The 18,614-nt window shown below is 35.0% G+C and overlaps 1 protein-coding gene and 1 long non-coding RNA gene across 4 annotated transcripts in view; one reads left to right on the top strand and one right to left on the bottom strand.

Moving 5' to 3' along the window:
* The window catches only part of LOC141454420 (beta-1,3-glucosyltransferase), a 136,213-nt gene that overhangs the window by 9,995 nt on the left and 107,604 nt on the right, over positions 1-18,614 (top strand). For 2 of the 3 annotated variants that reach the window (XM_074128638.1, XM_074128641.1), the window contains one exon: positions 5,984-6,031. In XM_074128638.1, coding sequence (XP_073984739.1) covers positions 5,984-6,031 — 48 coding nt within the window. Of the gene's footprint in view, positions 1-5,756; positions 5,858-5,983; positions 6,032-18,614 lie in introns of those variants that run through there. The other variant, XM_074128640.1, reaches the window with a different exon arrangement.
* LOC141454427 (uncharacterized) overlaps positions 1-18,614 on the bottom strand; it is a 131,722-nt gene that overhangs the window by 7,284 nt on the left and 105,824 nt on the right. The window lies entirely within an intron of this gene.

Below are 18,614 nucleotides of genomic sequence, written 5' to 3'. Positions count from 1 at the left end.
AACTGACTACCAGTCGATGAGCAGGTTGGAGGATGTGTCAATGGGAAGTATGGCGATCGTATCGATTTTTTACACCGGAAATGTACATTTTCAAGTCATCTAATTAGAAAAAAGTTGTTTTTTAGTTTGTGTGTATGTTTGTACGGTGAGTATAACACAGAATTAGAAAATCGAGGCAAATCGTTAAAACGCCACGTGGAGACACGATAATGGTTGCAGTCTCGACAGATTAACCGGAACTTCCATACTTTTATACTACCAAGATTTATTTCAACTTAATATTTAAGAATTACCAATTTTCCTTAATTATTATTTTAAGATATTTAATACTTTTAATTAAGAACATATTATTTATATAATATATTCATATTTTTATCCAATTACTTACATTTTATTAAATTTTACATAGGTATATTTTGTATTTTAATAACTACTCAATGATTTGTTTAAATAAATAGATAATTATATAAACATAAATAAAAGAAAAAGTAAAATGAAAAAATAAGTAAATAAATATACTTATAGATGAATGAATAAGAAATGTGTTTAGTCACTAAGTGACTAAAATGAAAAATAAAATGATTTTGTGTTTTATTAAAACTGTCCGGTAGGACAGTTGTATAAGGGTTGATCATCAAAAACTGCACGAAAAAGTGTAACGTTGAAAAGCACCCAACTTTGACAATTTTTTTCTCTTTTTCTATAAAAGATAAAATTCCCAAATTTTCTTTATAATATAGGGCAAGTCCTCCTTTATAACTGTAATTTTTTTGTCAAGACCCAGATTTAATATATTAAGAGAAAAAAGTTACTGAAAATGAGCAAAAACGGCATTTTCAAAAATTGGTCTTGTTCTTGTTGTTGTTGTTGTTCTTCTTGTTGTTACCTTTTTTGTAAACAACGTAGCGCCTAAACGCGTGAACCGATTTTCATGAATAAGGTGTCATTCGTTTCGGAATTTTATGTAGATGTGCCTTTTGGGGGTCTCGACGCTGTACATCAAATGGGGGAGGAGTTAGCCCCATATATGTGAGGCCCCTTCTCAAAATTATTATTACTAATAACTCTGAAAATGTTAACCCGATTTTAATAAAATTTGGCAGGATGAAAGGTTTAGGGCACTCCTACGTAACATTTAAACGACGTTCTGCTCTTTCCCTTATTAGGGGGAAGTATGGTAATCGTTTCAAATTATCGAAACGTGAACCGATTTTCATGAATAAAGTGTCATTCGAATCGAAATTTTGTACAGATTTGCACTTTAAAAGTCTCGTCGCTATGACTCATAAGGAGGGGAGTTTGCCCCACCCAAGTAAGGCCTTTTCTAATACTATTATTACCAATATTTCTATTACGCTTAGTTCGATTTGGATAAAATTTACCACGAAGAAGTGGTTAAAGCTCCTCTACGTGGCTGTGAAGTGCCACCATGCTCTTACACCTACTAAGAGGAAGTACTGCAATCGTTAAAATTATCAATGAGTGAACCTATTTACATCAATGAATTCGATTCAAAATATTTGCCTTTAAGGGAGAAGTACTGTAATCGCAGTTTATTTTTCTTACTCCTCTTAAAAGGAAGTACTGAAATCGCTTTTTAATTTTGCTATTTACGTACAAATACCTTCCTATTTTATTCAAAACGCTTTCTCTAAAAAATTGTTATTGAGGATGGTTTGGGGGACCGCAACTATAATCATTCTTTAAAAAGATCGCTCCAGTGGTAGTTACGGTTCGGACTTAACACCTTTTTAGGTTATAATGGTAGAATTTATTATTCCAAATTTTAATAAAATCTGTAAAGCAGATATGTAACTTTGCGAAACAGACAAAAAGGAAAATCTATCCAAAAAGTCCAAAAATCTCCTTAACAAAAACTTACAGTTTAAAATGTTAAGTATAAGGGTTGATTAAACGCCAAAAGGTACACAAATCAGCAAGTACCCAACATTTCATTAATACTTCATTAATATTTAAGTAATTTTACTGCATTAAATTTCATTAATATTTTTTTGAATTTATTAGAGGTCACAGACCCTTATGCTGGCCAGTTCATTCATAATTTTTTTTTTTATTGATTTAAATCGCGTCAACATCTGAGGTTATTGGCGCCCGGAGTTTTTTTCAGTGCACTGCCGGCCTCCAGACAGTGTTCTCTCGTTACAGACAACACTGTCCATCACCGGCCAGTGAGCTGTAAGAAGCTCTTAGGAAGAGAAAATCTAAGGGACAGCAGCTGGATTCGAACCCGGAACCTCCACGTGGGAATCCAATACGCTAACCGCATAGCTAATCCCTTCCCTTAGTTCATTCATAATATTTTATTTTTTGTTATAATTATGATAAAATGTATATTATGTCTTCGTAATTAAATAGGTACTTTATTATAGCTTTATTCCAAATTATTCTTCTGATTTATCTTTATTAGGCCCTTTATTCTGAGTAGTCACATATACATGCATGTTAAAATAGAAAAAGACAAAGTTAGAGTCGGCTACTGTTTAAATTTGAATCACGGATTTAAAACAATATTTCAGTCTAGAATTCTTCTTACCGAAGTATTTGTGAGTACAAATAACGCATAGGTAATATCCAGTAAATTATTCAACAATAATTATTCATTTCTCAATTGTAATTTAATGTAGTCCCTCTAATTTTACTTATAGTAGGTAAAATACTGGTATAATTAGCTGTCATAAAAATATGCATATCTTATATTCCAAATATATAACACTGCGGTAAGAATACCTAGATTGAGAATTGAAGAAAACTATATTATTTGCGATAAAGCCAGATTAATTATTACCTATTATTAAAAACGCTTGACTAAATAAAGTAACAATTGCTTTAATCGAATTACGAACTTAAACCGAAGATTTTTATTTAAAAATAAAAATAAATAAATAAAATAAACAAAATCATTGATGAATGTTGGTGCAAGCATTTTTGAAAAAAGTTTTTGAATTTTTTAACCTCATATTTTTTTTATAAAGTTTTTTTTTTTAACCTGTGATTAATAGTTTGTTGATTAGATATTACAGTCAATCTAAGAAATAGTGTTCTATTTAAACAAATATTTTGTAGACGAAAATGGCCAGCATAAGGGTCTGTGACCTCTAATAAATTCAAAAAAATAAATTAAATTTAATGCAGTAAAATTACTTAAATATTAATGAAGTATTAATGAAATGTTGGGTACTTGCTGATTTGTGTACCTTTTGGCGTTTAATCAACCCTTATACTTAACATTTTAAACTGTAAGTTTTTGTTAAGTATTTATTTTATATTGTTTTACATGCATTTTAAGGAAAATAGGAAAATAAAGGTATTATTATTATTATTCTTATTCTTATTCTTATTCTTCTTATTATTCTTATTCTTATTATTCTTATTCTTATTCTTATTCTTATTCTTATTCTTATTCTTATTCTTATTCTTATTATTCTTATTATTCTTATTATTCTTATTATTCTTATTATTCTTATTATTCTTATTATTCTTATTATTCTTATTATTCTTATTATTCTTATTATTCTTATTCTTATTCTTATTCTTGTTATTCTTATTCCCATATTATTATTATTTAAGGATTAGCGGAAATGCTGTTTAAATGGACAAATTTTGTGTTTGTTAGCATTTTTTTTGTCAAAATAGTTTCAAGAAAACATTTACTGCGTAGGAGGAAGTTGTATCAGTGTTTCACACCGGATATTTTATGTTTTCGGGGGGGAAAAAATAGGTTGCAATGTTTTTTTTCCTGCAACTATTACGTACATCATCTTTTTGATTTAGAACCAGGTTTCTGAAACTTGGGAGATTTGATACTCTAGGATCTGTTACTTCGAGAGGGGTAGTTTCTAGAGGAAGAGCTTCTTCTTTTTAAATTTTGGAGAGAAGGGATTTCTGTGGAAGAAATAAAGGCTACACAGTAGATCCTAGCACTGTGTGTATATACGTACATCTTCATCCGATTATTTACTAAAACTGTGTTCTTGAGTTCCACCATAGAATAAAGGGACAAGGCGGTTAAATGCTCAGGGAGGGACTTTATTTTTTCTTTCAAAATTATTCCTGAATTTTCCCTTAAAAACCTTCTTTTTTTTTAGAAGAGAGAAAGAGGGGCAGAGCGCGGTCGGAACTTTTGATCAACTAGTGTGTCTAATTTGCATTTTGCTTTGCAGGATAACTTGAAAGAGGATAATTTTTCTTTTTTTGTAATTATTATAAATCAATAATTTACGTAAACATGTGAAAAGATATTCTAGCAGTAATTTAAAATATTTACTGGTGAACTCACGTACAAATTACTTCTACTCTCGTGGAATTCTATCTTAAAGAAAATCTGTGGGTGACCATACTCAGACGACTTCCTGTTACTCGAATCCTCTAGATTCAAACTCATTAATATTCTTCGTACTTGGAATATCTGAGTCGTATTAATTCTCATCATGTTGAAAGCTTAGAAAAAAGGATTTTGGGTCAAAAAAGGATGAAAAAAAAAAAAAACTGCCGCTGTGTCATGGACCCGGCCGTGTGTTGTACGTGAATACGTTTACGTAACGGGTTATATTTTTTATACAAAATATTTTTATTTATGTAATTAAGATGAAATCAAGGAAACAAATAGCTGCTGCCCAATGTGTCTTCATAATCGACTATCGAACACAATCTATGCCGATACAGTCCGTTGTCGTTGTAGAAGCGATTTCATCATTCACTTGCATAATTTCAACCGCCCCAGCTGCAGATGTACTGACACCGTCGTTGATCCGCTCGGCCGCATTCATTCTTTTACGTTCCCGGCACAGCTTGACTCGGTCATATGGTGTTTTATTATTACCATTCGATTGTTCTTGAGAAGAGCCCTTTCCAACCGTATACGATCTCTGTATTTGGTTTTGGCTTTTCGACGCATATAGGCCGACATTATATATTTTTGATATTTTTTTATTCTAACACCTTATTATATTCACTGTCACTATTTTACACTAATGTTTTATGCACAATCAATAGATTGTGACGACAGCTGACGATTAAACCTTAAACGAACATCGTAGCTTCTCCGAGTCAAAAGTTATACAAAGTTGCAAATCTCGATAAGGAGCAAAATGATCTCAAAATGGCGGCGTTTCCCCCCCTCCACCGCGCGCGCGATGCGTCACAGTCCCCGCTTATCGTAATGAATTCTTTGATCCTTTAGCTATCCAGTGTGGACCTAATTTAATTTTGGATGTTGACGACAGATTCGAAACTATAATGCCAAACTGTATCCCTCGAGTTTGTTATCATTAGGTTTTTTTGGATTGCCTTCATATGACGTGAATTGCCTTCGTGACGTATTCAAATTTAAAGACGTATTCAAGTCAAAAAAGCTTCAGAGCTTTTAGAGATTAATTTTTTTTTATCTATTTCAAGAAGATTTCAAAACATATGTATTTCCCGTTACTGGAGGAGCCAGAAAAAGAAAGTGGAAATGAACGAATCTTTTTTTTAACCACGTGAATTACATGCTCCATTTTTTTTTTTTCTGTTTAGATATAGAAGTAACCAAAAACGTGCAAGAGTATATTAAAACTGAACCCACTTAGAGAGACACACAGACACACACACACACAAAATACACGCGACCAGAACACAATGTGTGTAAAACACAGGGTCACAATGGTGTGTAATATCTTTGGGGGGGCAGGTTTGGTATGGGCAAGCATGCGCTAAGCCGGGGGGGTGCTGCTGTACTCTTGTATGCCCATGCTTAGCTCTATGCTGGGTACTTCATTCCAACTAAACTTCAGTATCTAGCTGATAACAGCCACTGTAACAACCAAGGAGATGACGTTGTTCGCTCTTACCACTTCCGGTACGAAATTACGATCTTTTTTTTTTTTTGGTTACTTCCTTTTTAATTTTCAATTTATTTATTTATTTTATTTATAAAAAAAACTTTTTTATGCAAAAATTAATTATTAAAATTATTATTTTGCAGGGTCAGCATTTTTATTAGGCCTCTGCGTTTCCGCATGCCTTGCTTTAGGTAAGTTGAATTTTTTTCCGTTATTTCATTTTAAGAATTTTTAATTACGTTACAATAATAACAACAAATCATTTGTTGAAGATATTTTTCGTATTTATAGGTAAAAAAAGAAGCAATATTTACAATAAAACAACAATTAAGTTGCCGCCAAAAATCTTACGTACTTTTTTTTCAAGTTCGAATCTAATTGGCGGGAAGTAAGCTTCCTTTTATTTACTTTCCTAGTTTCTTCCTTTTTTTTTTTTTGTTCCCTCGTGGTGTTTGTGGTCATATTGTACGGGGAGGGTTAGTGCTGCACGAGACCGAGACAAGGCGAGACTTAATGCAGTCTCGATCTCGGTCTCGGTCTCGTCGAGATATCTCGATCTCGGTTTTTTGAATTTTTGTTTAAGTATTAAAAGCGGTTTGCTATTAATAATCTTTTCAAAAAATGTTATTATTTTCTAATAATTATTTTAATTTATATATTGGTAATGAAAATGTGTGTAAAAGAAGACAACTACTTACACTTCAATGCATCATATGTTACTATTACTGTTATATATCTTTATATAATTTCAAAAAGATGTTAAAAACGCGCCAAATGAAAGACCCAAATAACATATCTGCCTACTATAACAAGTCGATTCGTGAAATAAAAAATACACCTCCCAACAAACTTACCGCTCCATTAGTTATGGCTGTTGGTGAAGATAAAGAATCTGATGATTCACTTTTTGACGACTGCATCAATATTTTTGCACCCATTTGCTCAAAAATCAGCAAATATCACCGAAGCATGGAAGACAGAAATAATTAATTATAACAAATTAGACCAAGCACCAGTAGACGTTGACATTTTAGAATGGTGGAAAATACTTCAGGATTCCTTCAAAAATTTGTCTAGAATGGCAAAAGATATTTTTAGTATCTGTGCAACTTCAGTGCCATCGGAAAGATTATTTTCGCAAGCTGCGTTGATAATGGACCAATAGAAGATCTTCTCTAACTTCTGACTCAGTAAAAGCTCTTTTATGTATCAATGCTTGGGCAAAGTGTATCTTAAAAACGAAAATTTGTGGCAATATTTTTTAGGTGCATAGATAGGCTTTTTTTTTCAAATTCACTAATTCCAAAATTCTAAAATATAAATCAAATAATATCAAAGTTCAAAGTATTAGATTATTAATAGTGAAATTTATGAAATTGAATGAATGAATGATATGAATAGTGAAAATTAGTGAATTTATGTAAAAATTATGTAATTCGAAGGGGGCCGCCACGGAAGCCGAGCGGTGCGAGACCTGCGAAGCTAATGTGTATTGTGGTACTGGGTTCGATTCCCGGTCTTAGGCCTTGGATTTTATTTAATGTTTAATAAGAGAAATTTGCAGTAAAGTATGTTTGCTAGTCGCCACGATAGCCGAGCAGTTTGAGGCTAGACTCGCAAAGCTAAGATGTATTGCGGTACTAGGCTATATTCCACAGTCTATACCTTTAATGGTTTATATGAGAAATTTGCAGTAAAGTATGTTTGCTAGTCGCCACGATAGCCGAGCGGTTAGAGGCTAGACCCGCAAAGCTAAGATGTATTGCGGTACTAGGCTATATTCCCCGGTCTATACCTTTAATGGTTAATATGAGAAATTTGTAGTGAAGTATGTTTGCTAGTCGCCACGGTAGCCGAGCAGTTAGAGGCTAGACCCGCAAAGCTAAGATGTATTGCGGTACTAGGCTATATTCCCCAGTCTATACCTTTAATGGTTTATATGAGAAATTTGCAGTAAAGTATGTTTGCTAGTCGCCACGATAGCCGAGCAGTTTGAGGCTAGACCCGCAAAGCTAAGATGTATTGCGGTACTAGGCTATATTCCCCCGGTCTATACCTTTAATGGTTAATATGAGAAATTTACAGTAAAGTATGTTTGCTAGTCGCCTCCGTCCGCGACACCAAACTGGTAGTTGGACGTAAAGCCCCGCCTGAAAAAATAGGCGATTACTTTACTTTGCTTACTTTACTTAGTACAGATCACGCACTTTTGTGTTCGTTATACTGTAGTGTTTTGATTGAGGTTTACTACTAAGCTGTGTTTGTGTTATGGAATGACTTTAAAGAGTGTGTCAGAGTTATAGGTTAATTTGGTCATTCATAGTGTTTTGGCGAATTGGCTTCCTGTTTGTACATTTGTACTAAGTCAAATAGAAGTAGTAATATTGTACATATATAATAAAATCGTATCTTTTAATAATTAATTCAATACCCGTAATGATTATTTATTAATAAAGAACACAATTTTATAATTTTGTAGCTAAAAATTAATATTTGACAAACCGAGACCGAGACCGAGATTTCTCGACGAGATATATATCATGTCTCGATCTCGGTCTCGGTCTCGGTGGTTCAAGTCTCGTCTCGGTCTCGGTTGCTCAAGTCTCGTCTCGGTCTCGGTCTCGGTACCGAGACCGAGACCGAGATTTGTCTCGTTTCTCGTGCAGCACTAGGGAGGGTACATTTCAGAGTTGAAGACGACTCCTTCAAGACCAGCTCTACGGCAAAGCATAATTCAAAAAAAATTCGAAACTAATTTACATTTTCCAAAATGCGAGTTCCAAAAAAACATAAATTTTATTATATCTAACTATGGTTTTAAAACTGCTCATTTCTCGAAAAAAAAAAAACAACGCTTTGGCCTTGGACATTGAACATGAATTTTTCGAGAACTTCGTGGACTTCCGGTTTTGAAATGTTTTTTTTTGGGGGGGGGGAATCATTACCATTATATTGGGCAGAAGTTCTCCTAGTAATCGAAAACCATATAAGGTCGAGTTAGGGCTGCTTCTTACTTCCGGAGCTACCCCATACTATATATGTTAAGTGACGTACATCTGGGTGCTCGCGTCAATTTCCAGCTAGGTACTCCCAGACAAGGGCCTCTTATAGACCAATTCGTTCAAACGAATCCCCATCAAACAAAGCGTTGAATATAATAACACGAATCAAACCAAAAATTGATCTTTTTCTGTTTTCTCTTTTTAACATAATTCTTGCACTAAGATAATTTAATTTTGTGAGAGGAGAAGACGAAGAAGGAGAAGAAGAGTAGTGGGTGGGGGGAAAAGGAAAATTTAAAAAGCGTTTAAAGTAAAGACGGACATAAAGAGCTTTCCGCTCTTTAAACGGCTACAATCTCCATAACTGGAGTGTTTCTCCAAACAGTATTTCCTGCCAGCAGGCTGACGCCAACTTGCGACAAAGCCGCTAACTTCCGTTCCTGTTTCACAAACTCATCCCCACTCCCCCCCACTTCTGCCAGCATTTTTTTTTTTCTTTGTAGAGAATCTTGTTCTAGTTTTTCTCTGGTTTTCTTATTATATATATATATATTTCTAGGACGTCCACTTCATTTCCTTTCTTACAGAAAACACTAAGAATTTTTCCCACATTTTCCACACTTTATAATGAGACAATCCGGACAGATTTTCTCCATTTATATACAACGAATAAAGAAAAACTCGGTAACTATTGTTACCGCAAAGTTTTTCCCTCCGCTAAGCTATGTGGAAAATATTCTTTAAACACTTGAAAATTTTATAGTTAGGATGGTTTATTATAAAGTGAAAACAGGCGACTAATAGTGGGGGGGGGGGCGGAGGAAATAAGCTAGAGCTCTGTTTATATTCGTCTAACGTTGGCTCATTGAAGTATTTTGTTTTTCCTTCATTTTTTTTTGTTTTCCACAATCGGGAAAACTTTATGACTTCTCTCTTTTCCATGGTTATCTCTCCCGATATATTTGGGAAGGGGGATAGAAAGATTTTAAGCCTTTTTTTGGGGGGGGGGGCTTTGCATTGTTTGGCTGGCTTAATATCCTGGATAGGCAAAGGGGTTTAGAATCTCTTCCGAGAGTTCATCGTTGAAGAAGTTGATAAAAATAGGCAACAAATGTGTAGATGTATTTTCTGAAAGACTGAGGCTTAAAGCATGTTCTGGATGTTATATTGTTGTTTAGTTACTGGTGTTAATTGCCATGTGATAAAAATAACTTAAAAGAATATCTGGGATAATTCTAGAGTTCTTTCTGGTAATATTAGAGATATTACACTGGCTGGCTTACAAAGAGAACTGGAATCTCTACCCAGGGGTGCCTCACAAAACGAAGTATTCCTTAGGTCTTAATCTGGTGGTTCAAAATTAAAATTGGAAACCCTCAAGTTTGTAGTATTTTCTCTCATCATGGTAGAGGAAAAGAAAGTTGAGAAAATGGTGGAAAGTTGCTCATTGGCGGAAGATTTTTTTTTTAGTGTAACCGAGAGACATATTTTTGCCTTTAAATACGGAATATGCTTTCATCAGTACTACCTCAAGGTGGATTATCTCAGGAGTTAGGGAAGGTGTCGTTGAAGCAGCTAGCTGAGGAAACTTTGTCTGACAGTCAGACTGGTGACTAGGATAAGCGCGATTTTTTTTAAAAACCATTAAATTTCCAGATGCTGGAGATGATTTTGAAGTTTTTTTTTTTCTTTTGTGTTCCGAATTAATTATTGTCCAGGATTTCCGTTTTTTTTGGGGGGGGGGGGAGTTTCAGTACACAGACATGCAAACAGATGTGGTGGACGCAACAACCTCTGGCCATTTATACAGGGTGTTCATTTTAAGAAGACTCAAATGCATTTCATGCTTAAACGGTTGATCTGGCCGAAAAATGGTACAGGAAAAATTTGTTGCCAGTCACCTCTAGTTTCAGAATATGTGACTTGATTTTAGATTTCTGCCCGCATACGCGGCTGACGCGGCGACCAAAAGTAAAGGGTTCGCAGTTGACCCCCATTTTCATATGCACAGTTTTAAAGAGTATAAACGGTTATGAAAGAAACCGGAAACCGCAATTCGATATCTTCAAAATTAAAGGTGCTAGGCCATTTCAAAAATCTGGTGTTTATTAATCATATTTCAATTTTTTAACTTGTTATCAAAGAGAAAGAAGAGCACGCGATAGGTCATTTTTATGTATTTTTTCATCCTCTTTCTACTGAAAATATTGCCAAGGTAGTAAAGCTAGTATTTTTCTTAATATCGGGAAATAAGTCGTTTTCCGAGTGATTTTTCTAAGAAAAATCAAATGTTAAGGAGCTTTAGATGTTCTCAAGCATACACAAAATGGCTAAAACTTAATTTTACATCTGTTACAAACAAGAAGGGTTTAATAATTATTTGGTAATTTTGGGAGAATTGCGTTTAATTACCCCCCCAAAATTGGAAACCTCCGGCCACATATTTAAGTGATCAATATCTTTCATGTAAAGTCGCAAGCTTTCTGTATCTGAGGTACTATCTGTACTGCTATCTGTATCTGAGGAGGCGCCGTCCTTCTCTTACACCTATTTACGTAAAGTATTGCAATCGTTTCAAAATTATCGACGCATGAACGAACCTACGTATGTTTATGAATGAAGTGGCATTTGATTCAAAAATTGTTACATACCATAGTAGAGAAAGAGTAAGTTCAGAAAGTGGTTGAAAGTTGCTCATTGGTGGAAGATTTTGAGTGCAAAAATATTGATCATAAAATAAAATATTCTGAATATTTTTTATTACTTTATGTTTTAAAAACTAAATGAATAATATACCGGAATAATAATAATGAATAATAAAAGTCAAATATGCGGAAATAGAGTAACGGAAACGAGCGTTGCCAACTCGTGGGGCTGGGAAGAGTTAAGAGCCGACCATAGAGATATTGACGAAAAGGGGGAGAAAAAAAAGATCGCTTCGTCTTGGAGACGGCGTGGTGTTGCTCGCTGCCTCCAATACCACCGCCCCCCCGGCAATGAGGCTCCCTCCCTCACCAGTTACGTCTATCCATAGATATATAAATGTATACATTTATGCTCATCTCATCCAAATAAAAATAAACTTCGAGTATATATATTCTGCGTCATATTTTTTTTTTTTTGTCTCTTTCTCCATTATTATGTTTCTCTTTTTCTCTCATTTTATTATTATTTCCTCTCCAGTTTATGAATCATACACAATTTATAGATATAGGTTGGTAGGATTGTGCGAAAGAGGAGAGTGGGGGGGGATTGTCGTCTGCCGCCAGTCTTACCAACAACCCATACTATAAAAAAAAAAAAAAAAAAAAATCAAATCATTTTCTTTAGAGCCCACCAGCTCACTGCTGCCACAATCGAGTTCTTCAAGACTGCTGTTCTCCATCAAATTCCTATCTATACTCACTTTTTTTTAACGGTTTTTCTGGATTCAGCAATTTTTCTTCAATAACTTATAATTTTCATTAGAGACGATCAATTTCACGTCATTTATAGTTCGTCGCCGTACTTAGACATTACTTCCGCTAAGTAGTTATGGTAACTAGATTAGGAAAAAATATTATGATCACGTCAAATTTTCGGTTGCCCTATATTTTTTTTTTTTTTTTTTTTTGGTTACCGGAAGTATCAGTTTTGAGGTCCTATAATTTCCGGTTGTGTTTTTTTTTTGTACGTAAATGGTGTGTACGTGTGTCTGTAAGTGGAATTTCTCCAAATCTTAGCATCACAGGAAGAAGAAATAATATATTTTGATTAGATTCCACCGGAAATACCAATTTACGTTGTTTTCTTTTTCTAACAGATTTTTCCGGTAATTTTTACTGGATCAATTTTTCTGTGAAAATTCTATTTTAAAGAATATTTCTTGGGTGTTGGGGGCCACTGGTAAGGTTTCCCCCTTTTGTATAGTTGTACGGTACTGAACAATGTTAAAGATGGTTTAAAAAGTTTTTTTTTGGGGGGGGGCTAAAATTTCGAGTTTGTAGAATATTTCTAATTGCGGAAGTACAGGATTTATTTATTTACTTTTTCTAAAATTGTTTCCTTTTCTTTTTTTAGAGCAGGGGGTCGCCAAACTTTTTTTTGATCATGGACCCCCCCCGATATAATTTTTCAGAAATCTCCATTGGCCCCCCCCATAAAAGTAATTTTCAGTTAATTAAAAATAAAACTATCTATCAGGTACTGTGTGTTTGTACATTTATTTTATGATTTTTAAACATTTATTAGACGGTAGATCAAAACTCTCTCTGGACAACAAATCAATGATTTATACTTCTATTTTGTGAACCCATCTGGGCGTATGGAATATCTCTATCCACAGCTCTCTGTGGGGTTCAATCAAACGCTCCAATCTCCGAAAGGATTCAATCCCTTCAATCTTCGAATACTTCGAACTATTTGTAAACGCTCCATTTTATTTCTCCCAACCTGGACTATAAACACTGGCCCCTTAACATTCCTTTTGTCGCACACAAGTCGCTGAAAACAAGATACAGAAAACTCCACTTCAACCTGCAATCTCATATAAATCCCTCTAGCTCAAAAATCTTTCTTCTAGAACTCATCCTGATAACCCGGACAAGTCGTCTTGAAAGAGACAGTCTGGCCTCGTGATCTCTCCTCTCAAGTGAAGAGAGTGACTAACAGTCGTAATGTTTTGGGAGTGTTACCACTGGGGGTAACTTCTCCACTAGTTATCTTATCATTTGTTATTACCATTGTTACTTATAGCGCTAACGCGCTGATTGTAGCATAAATAAACGCAAATAAAACTATCTATTAGGTACTGGTGTTTGTACATTTATTTTATGATTTTTAAACATTTATTAAAGTAATTTTACATTGTGTAAGAAAATAGTTTTATTAAAAATATCTTAATGTTATAGAAGGATTACGGTGATTTTAATTTTAGGTTAAGCTATAAGGATGGCAGGAGCACAGAGTACTGATCCATCCATTAGTTGTAAGTTTGTATGTAAAATAGTTGTATATAGTAGAGGGATGAATGTGTGAAGGGAATGTATTTATAAGTAAGAATGGAGAGTGAGTGATATTCTAGTGATAAGCACCTAGTAGTAAGCTATAAGGATGGCAGGAATATAGAGTACTGATCCATCCATTAGTTGTAAGTTTGTATGTAAATAGTTGTATATAGTAGAGGGATGAATGTGTGAAGCGAATGTATTTATAAGTAAGAATGGAGAGTGAGTGATATTCTAGTGATAAGCACCTAGACGGTGCTGGCTGTATGGTGGAAGCCAATGCCAAAAAAAAGGCAAAAAAAATATCTTAATGTTAAAAATTTAAATACCTTAATATTTATTAAATAATAAGTAATTATAAATAAGACCCCTGGCTCAGATCTACCTCCTACTTTTGTTAAATAGACCTCTGGGGGTCCTATATAGACCACTTTGGCGACCCCTGGTTTAGATACGTGAAATTTACGCGAACTTCCGGTGCAATTTCGATTTCTCAAATTAGAACGATTGCAATAGTTAATCTGTTATTTATAGTAAAAAATAGAGGCGGTATAGTTAATTTTCATTGGCAAAAAAATCAATTTTCGATAAGATTTCAATTTACTATTTCAATTTAAATTCAGCATCCCATATATTGCACCACCAATTAAATTAAATCTTTTTTAATAGAATTGTTAACTCAATTTTGTAAATTAAAATGCAAATTTAAGGACATAAATTTGCATAAACACATGTTTTACAATATTTAAAAAAGATTTTATTATTTTGTATTATTTTATTTTATTATTTTTATTATTTTTACGACATGAAATTGGGAACCATTAAATAGAAAAAAAATAAAGCTTCGCCTATTATCATATTCACAGCCTCAAGGATTTTCCTCAACCTTGAGGTTTCCTCAGACCAATTTCCCTACATTAAAGGAAACACTTCATACATATACCGATAAATGCACTGCAGGCTCAACTTTCATACCCTACTCAAGCTATACTATTTCTCCAGCGTACTCTATCCATCGCGTCTTGCTCGCACAGCCCTCGTCCAGCCAATTAGCTCTTCGATGCCATTTTGCCACCTGTTCCTAGGCCTGCCTCTTTTTCGCGTACCTGGCGGGCTCCATTGCATCACAGTCTTCGGCATTCTACCTTCTGGCATCCTCAACACGTGGCCGAACCATATGAGTTTCCTTTTTTCAATTTCTTCCGTCACTGTGCTGTGCTTCTCCACTATTTTTCTTATATCCGCATTCCTCCTCCTCTCTCTGCGGGATATTCTCGCGGTACGCCTCCAGAAATCCATTTCAGAAATCTATTTTTACTTAAAAGTAGGAATTATTACTAAATAATTTAATAATTAATCGACTTCAGTACCTGATAGTTGTCAGTATTATGATCCTGACCTGTTACAAGTGGCAAACAGTTGTTAAATCCGATCTCTACATATTCCATTGATCAACTCATTGATTGATTTATGATATTTCGATATATCGCTTAGCAAAAACCTCTAGACCCGGTCACCTTCTTGTAGCACCCTCTCTCTTATTGATTGAATTTCGATCAAAGATATACAATCATGTAATTGATTACAAATTTTTTGCTACCAAACTTTTTAGCTCTTTCCACAGTTCTTACGTACACCATTTTGTTAGCCTCTAAACACTCGGCTATCGTGGCGACTAGCAAACATACTTTACTGTAAATTACTTTTATTAACCATTAAAGGTATAGACTGGGGAATATAGACTAGTACCACAATACATCTTAGCTTTGCGGGTCTAGCCTCTAAACACTCGGCTATCGTGGCGACTAGCAAACATACTTTACTGTAAATTTCTCATATTAACCATTAAAGGTATAGACTGGGGAATATAGCCTAGTACCACAATACACCTTAGCTTTGCGAGTCTAGCCTCTAAACACTCGGCTATCGAGGCGACTAGCAAACATACTTTACTGTAAATTTCTCATATTAACCATTAAAGGTATAGACTGGGGAATATAGCCTAGTACCACAATACATCTTAGCTTTGCGGGTCTAGCCTCTAAACACTCGGCTATCGTGGCGACTAGCAAACATACTTTACTGTAAATTTCTCACATTAACCATTAAAGGTATAGACCGGGGAATATAGCCTAATACCACAATACATCTTAGCTTTGCGGGTCTAGCCTCTAAACACTCGGCTATCGTGGCGACTAGCAAACATACTTTACTGCAAATTTCTCACATTAACCATTAAAGGTATAGGACCGGGGATATAGCCTAGTACCGCAATACATCTTAGCTTTGCGGGTCTAGCCTCTAAACACTCGGCTATCGTGGCGACTGGCAAACATACTTTACTGTAAATTTCTCACATTAACCATTAAAGGTATAGGACCGGGGAATATAGCCTAGTGCCGCAATACATCTTAGCTTTGCGAGTCTAGCCTCCAACCGCTCGGCCACTGTGGCATCGTTTTGGTACGTGTAATTATATACATAATATGTGTGTGTGCGTGTGTTAGTCAAAAACGATTGCAGGAAGTTGAAATTAAAAGTAATTTGAGTTAGATGCTAAATAGTGGACCCCCACCACAAAACATGTATTTCCTGGGAAAATTTGCCTAGATCACCCAGAACTTCCGGTTTTTCCAAAATAATACCTGTAAGAAGTATTATATAAATTACAACTTATATTTATAACCCATTTACAAGATAGATAGATAACAACAGTTGGCTAGGCGGCGCACTACGAGTATATGCTGCTAACGTCTGAGAATTCGAGAAAAGGTGGGCAGTGATGGGGGGTGTGGAGGAGAGGCCGGAAGTTGTTGGTATTAGTTGAGCATGAAGACGGCGCTCTTACTGATGTAGCAGAAGTACAAAGATAAAACTTGTAAACTTGGTGGAGATAGAATCAAACTAACAGGACCTGCTTCTTCTTCTGCAATGCAGATAATCCATACGCGTGTGTATGTCAGTCTATGTATGGCAACTCTCTTAAATTACAAGTATATATATACACATCTTTACTTCCTCACCGGATAAATCTCAGCATCACTAATTACTCACTTAGAACTCATCTAGCTAAATGATGCGAGCTAGTTGGATAAAATCTATTGTACAATCAGTAAAATAAAACACACACACACACACACACACACACACAGGAAGAGAGATCGAAAGAACGGGCCCCCCTCAAAATGGGTACTTCCGGTGATTACTCAAAAATCGATAATGTGCATCGATTACAGTATCTTCTCTTTCTTGCTAGTGTAAGAGAGAGAGAACAAGAAAAGGTCTGATACGAATACTTGCATGTTTTTCTCCCACCACAATTTACGTCATGAAATTTTCTTGGAAGTTTGCCCCCATGATCGGGTGGGGGGTGGGAAAGGGAAGTCCTTACGAAATATAAATTTATTCGGAAAAGCAGTATTTCCGCTCAACTGTTTTTTTTTTTTTTAAAAAAATCTAATTTAAACAATTTTAAAACTAATACATATGGTACTATACATAAATGTAAAAATATGTGCATTAGCCCAAGGACTCGTATATAGCGCCCTCCACAGCGATGATAGGCCAGCCATTAAGGCGTTTTAATGGAGTTACTCAGGGGGCCAGCCGTCGTCCATCATTGGTCGCGTGTAGCCAACCATGCCACCAGACATCTTGGCCGGGTTAGTGGGGTGTTAAAGAGGGCTGGAAATGAGCCGGGATTTGAATGAGAAGCTTGCGAATAGAGTTTTTTAGGTGTCAGGACTTTAGCTAACTCGGTTAATACGAAGGGATTCCTTAAGTCTGTGTGTGCATTTGGTTTAGGTTAACTACGTAAAATGGTGTGCTGAATATGATGCGAAGGATTTTTGGATTGTAAAAGATTGATTGGGATATACACGGGCTAAGATCTGTATAGTTCCGAGTCCGTACGTCCCAAATGGGAAATGTACAGTTGATGGAGTCCCGGTATCACACTTGAGTGAATCTTCCAAGGGGAATTTGATTTCCTGTAAATTTGAAATTTAATTTTCAAATTTAATCCCAATTAATATTGTAAAGATAATGGAGGCCGACCGCATTATACGTAAATGGCTTAACTCTAGTCCCTACCAGAACTTCCTTAAAAAAAAGAATTTCCTTTTTTGGAAAAATGTTTTTCCAAATAAAAAGTTGTAAAGAGTGCAGTGAGAATACCAAGTTTAAAAGAAAAAAAGAATCTTTGAATCATCTTTCTATGGTCTAAGCGCCAACCAATGATCATCCAAAGAATCATGAACCTGTACAAGCCAGGAGATGAAATGATCGAGTTTCCCGACCCGTTTTTTTTGGTCCACACAGAATCTGCAGATGATTTGTTCCTTGCCTAACTCTTCAATTACTCTGAAAAGTAACCCTTTTAGCCTAATCTACCAAAAAAGGGCGAATTATAGGTAAATGTTCAACTCGCGAGTTTCCTAGTATTTTCAATTTTTCCGAGCTAGCGTGTTCGTACTCGCACTTATCACGTTTTTAAAATGGATATTTCTCTTGAAAATTCAGCTTAATTGCAGGAAGTAATATAAATTATCCAGAATCCTCCAGAATTTACGTATTATCAAAATAATCCTAATTACTAATTAACGGTTGCACTTATCCCTGATTTTCTTTTCCTTCTTTCTTGCCATCATCGTCGAGAAGGATTATGCAAGGATTTTGTTGCGAACAACTGCAAGTTATTTATTTTTATTAGCAACAATACATATGGATAAGAAATGCAATAGGTAATAAATGTGCAACTGCACTTTATTTTGTCTCTAGGATTATAT

Source organism: Rhodnius prolixus, unplaced genomic scaffold (genome assembly GCF_049639745.1).
Source record: "Rhodnius prolixus isolate KJV_2025 unplaced genomic scaffold, Rpr scaffold_9, whole genome shotgun sequence".
Classification (NCBI taxonomy): Eukaryota; Metazoa; Arthropoda; class Insecta; order Hemiptera; family Reduviidae; genus Rhodnius; species Rhodnius prolixus.
This window is presented reverse-complemented; position numbering and strand designations above follow the sequence as displayed.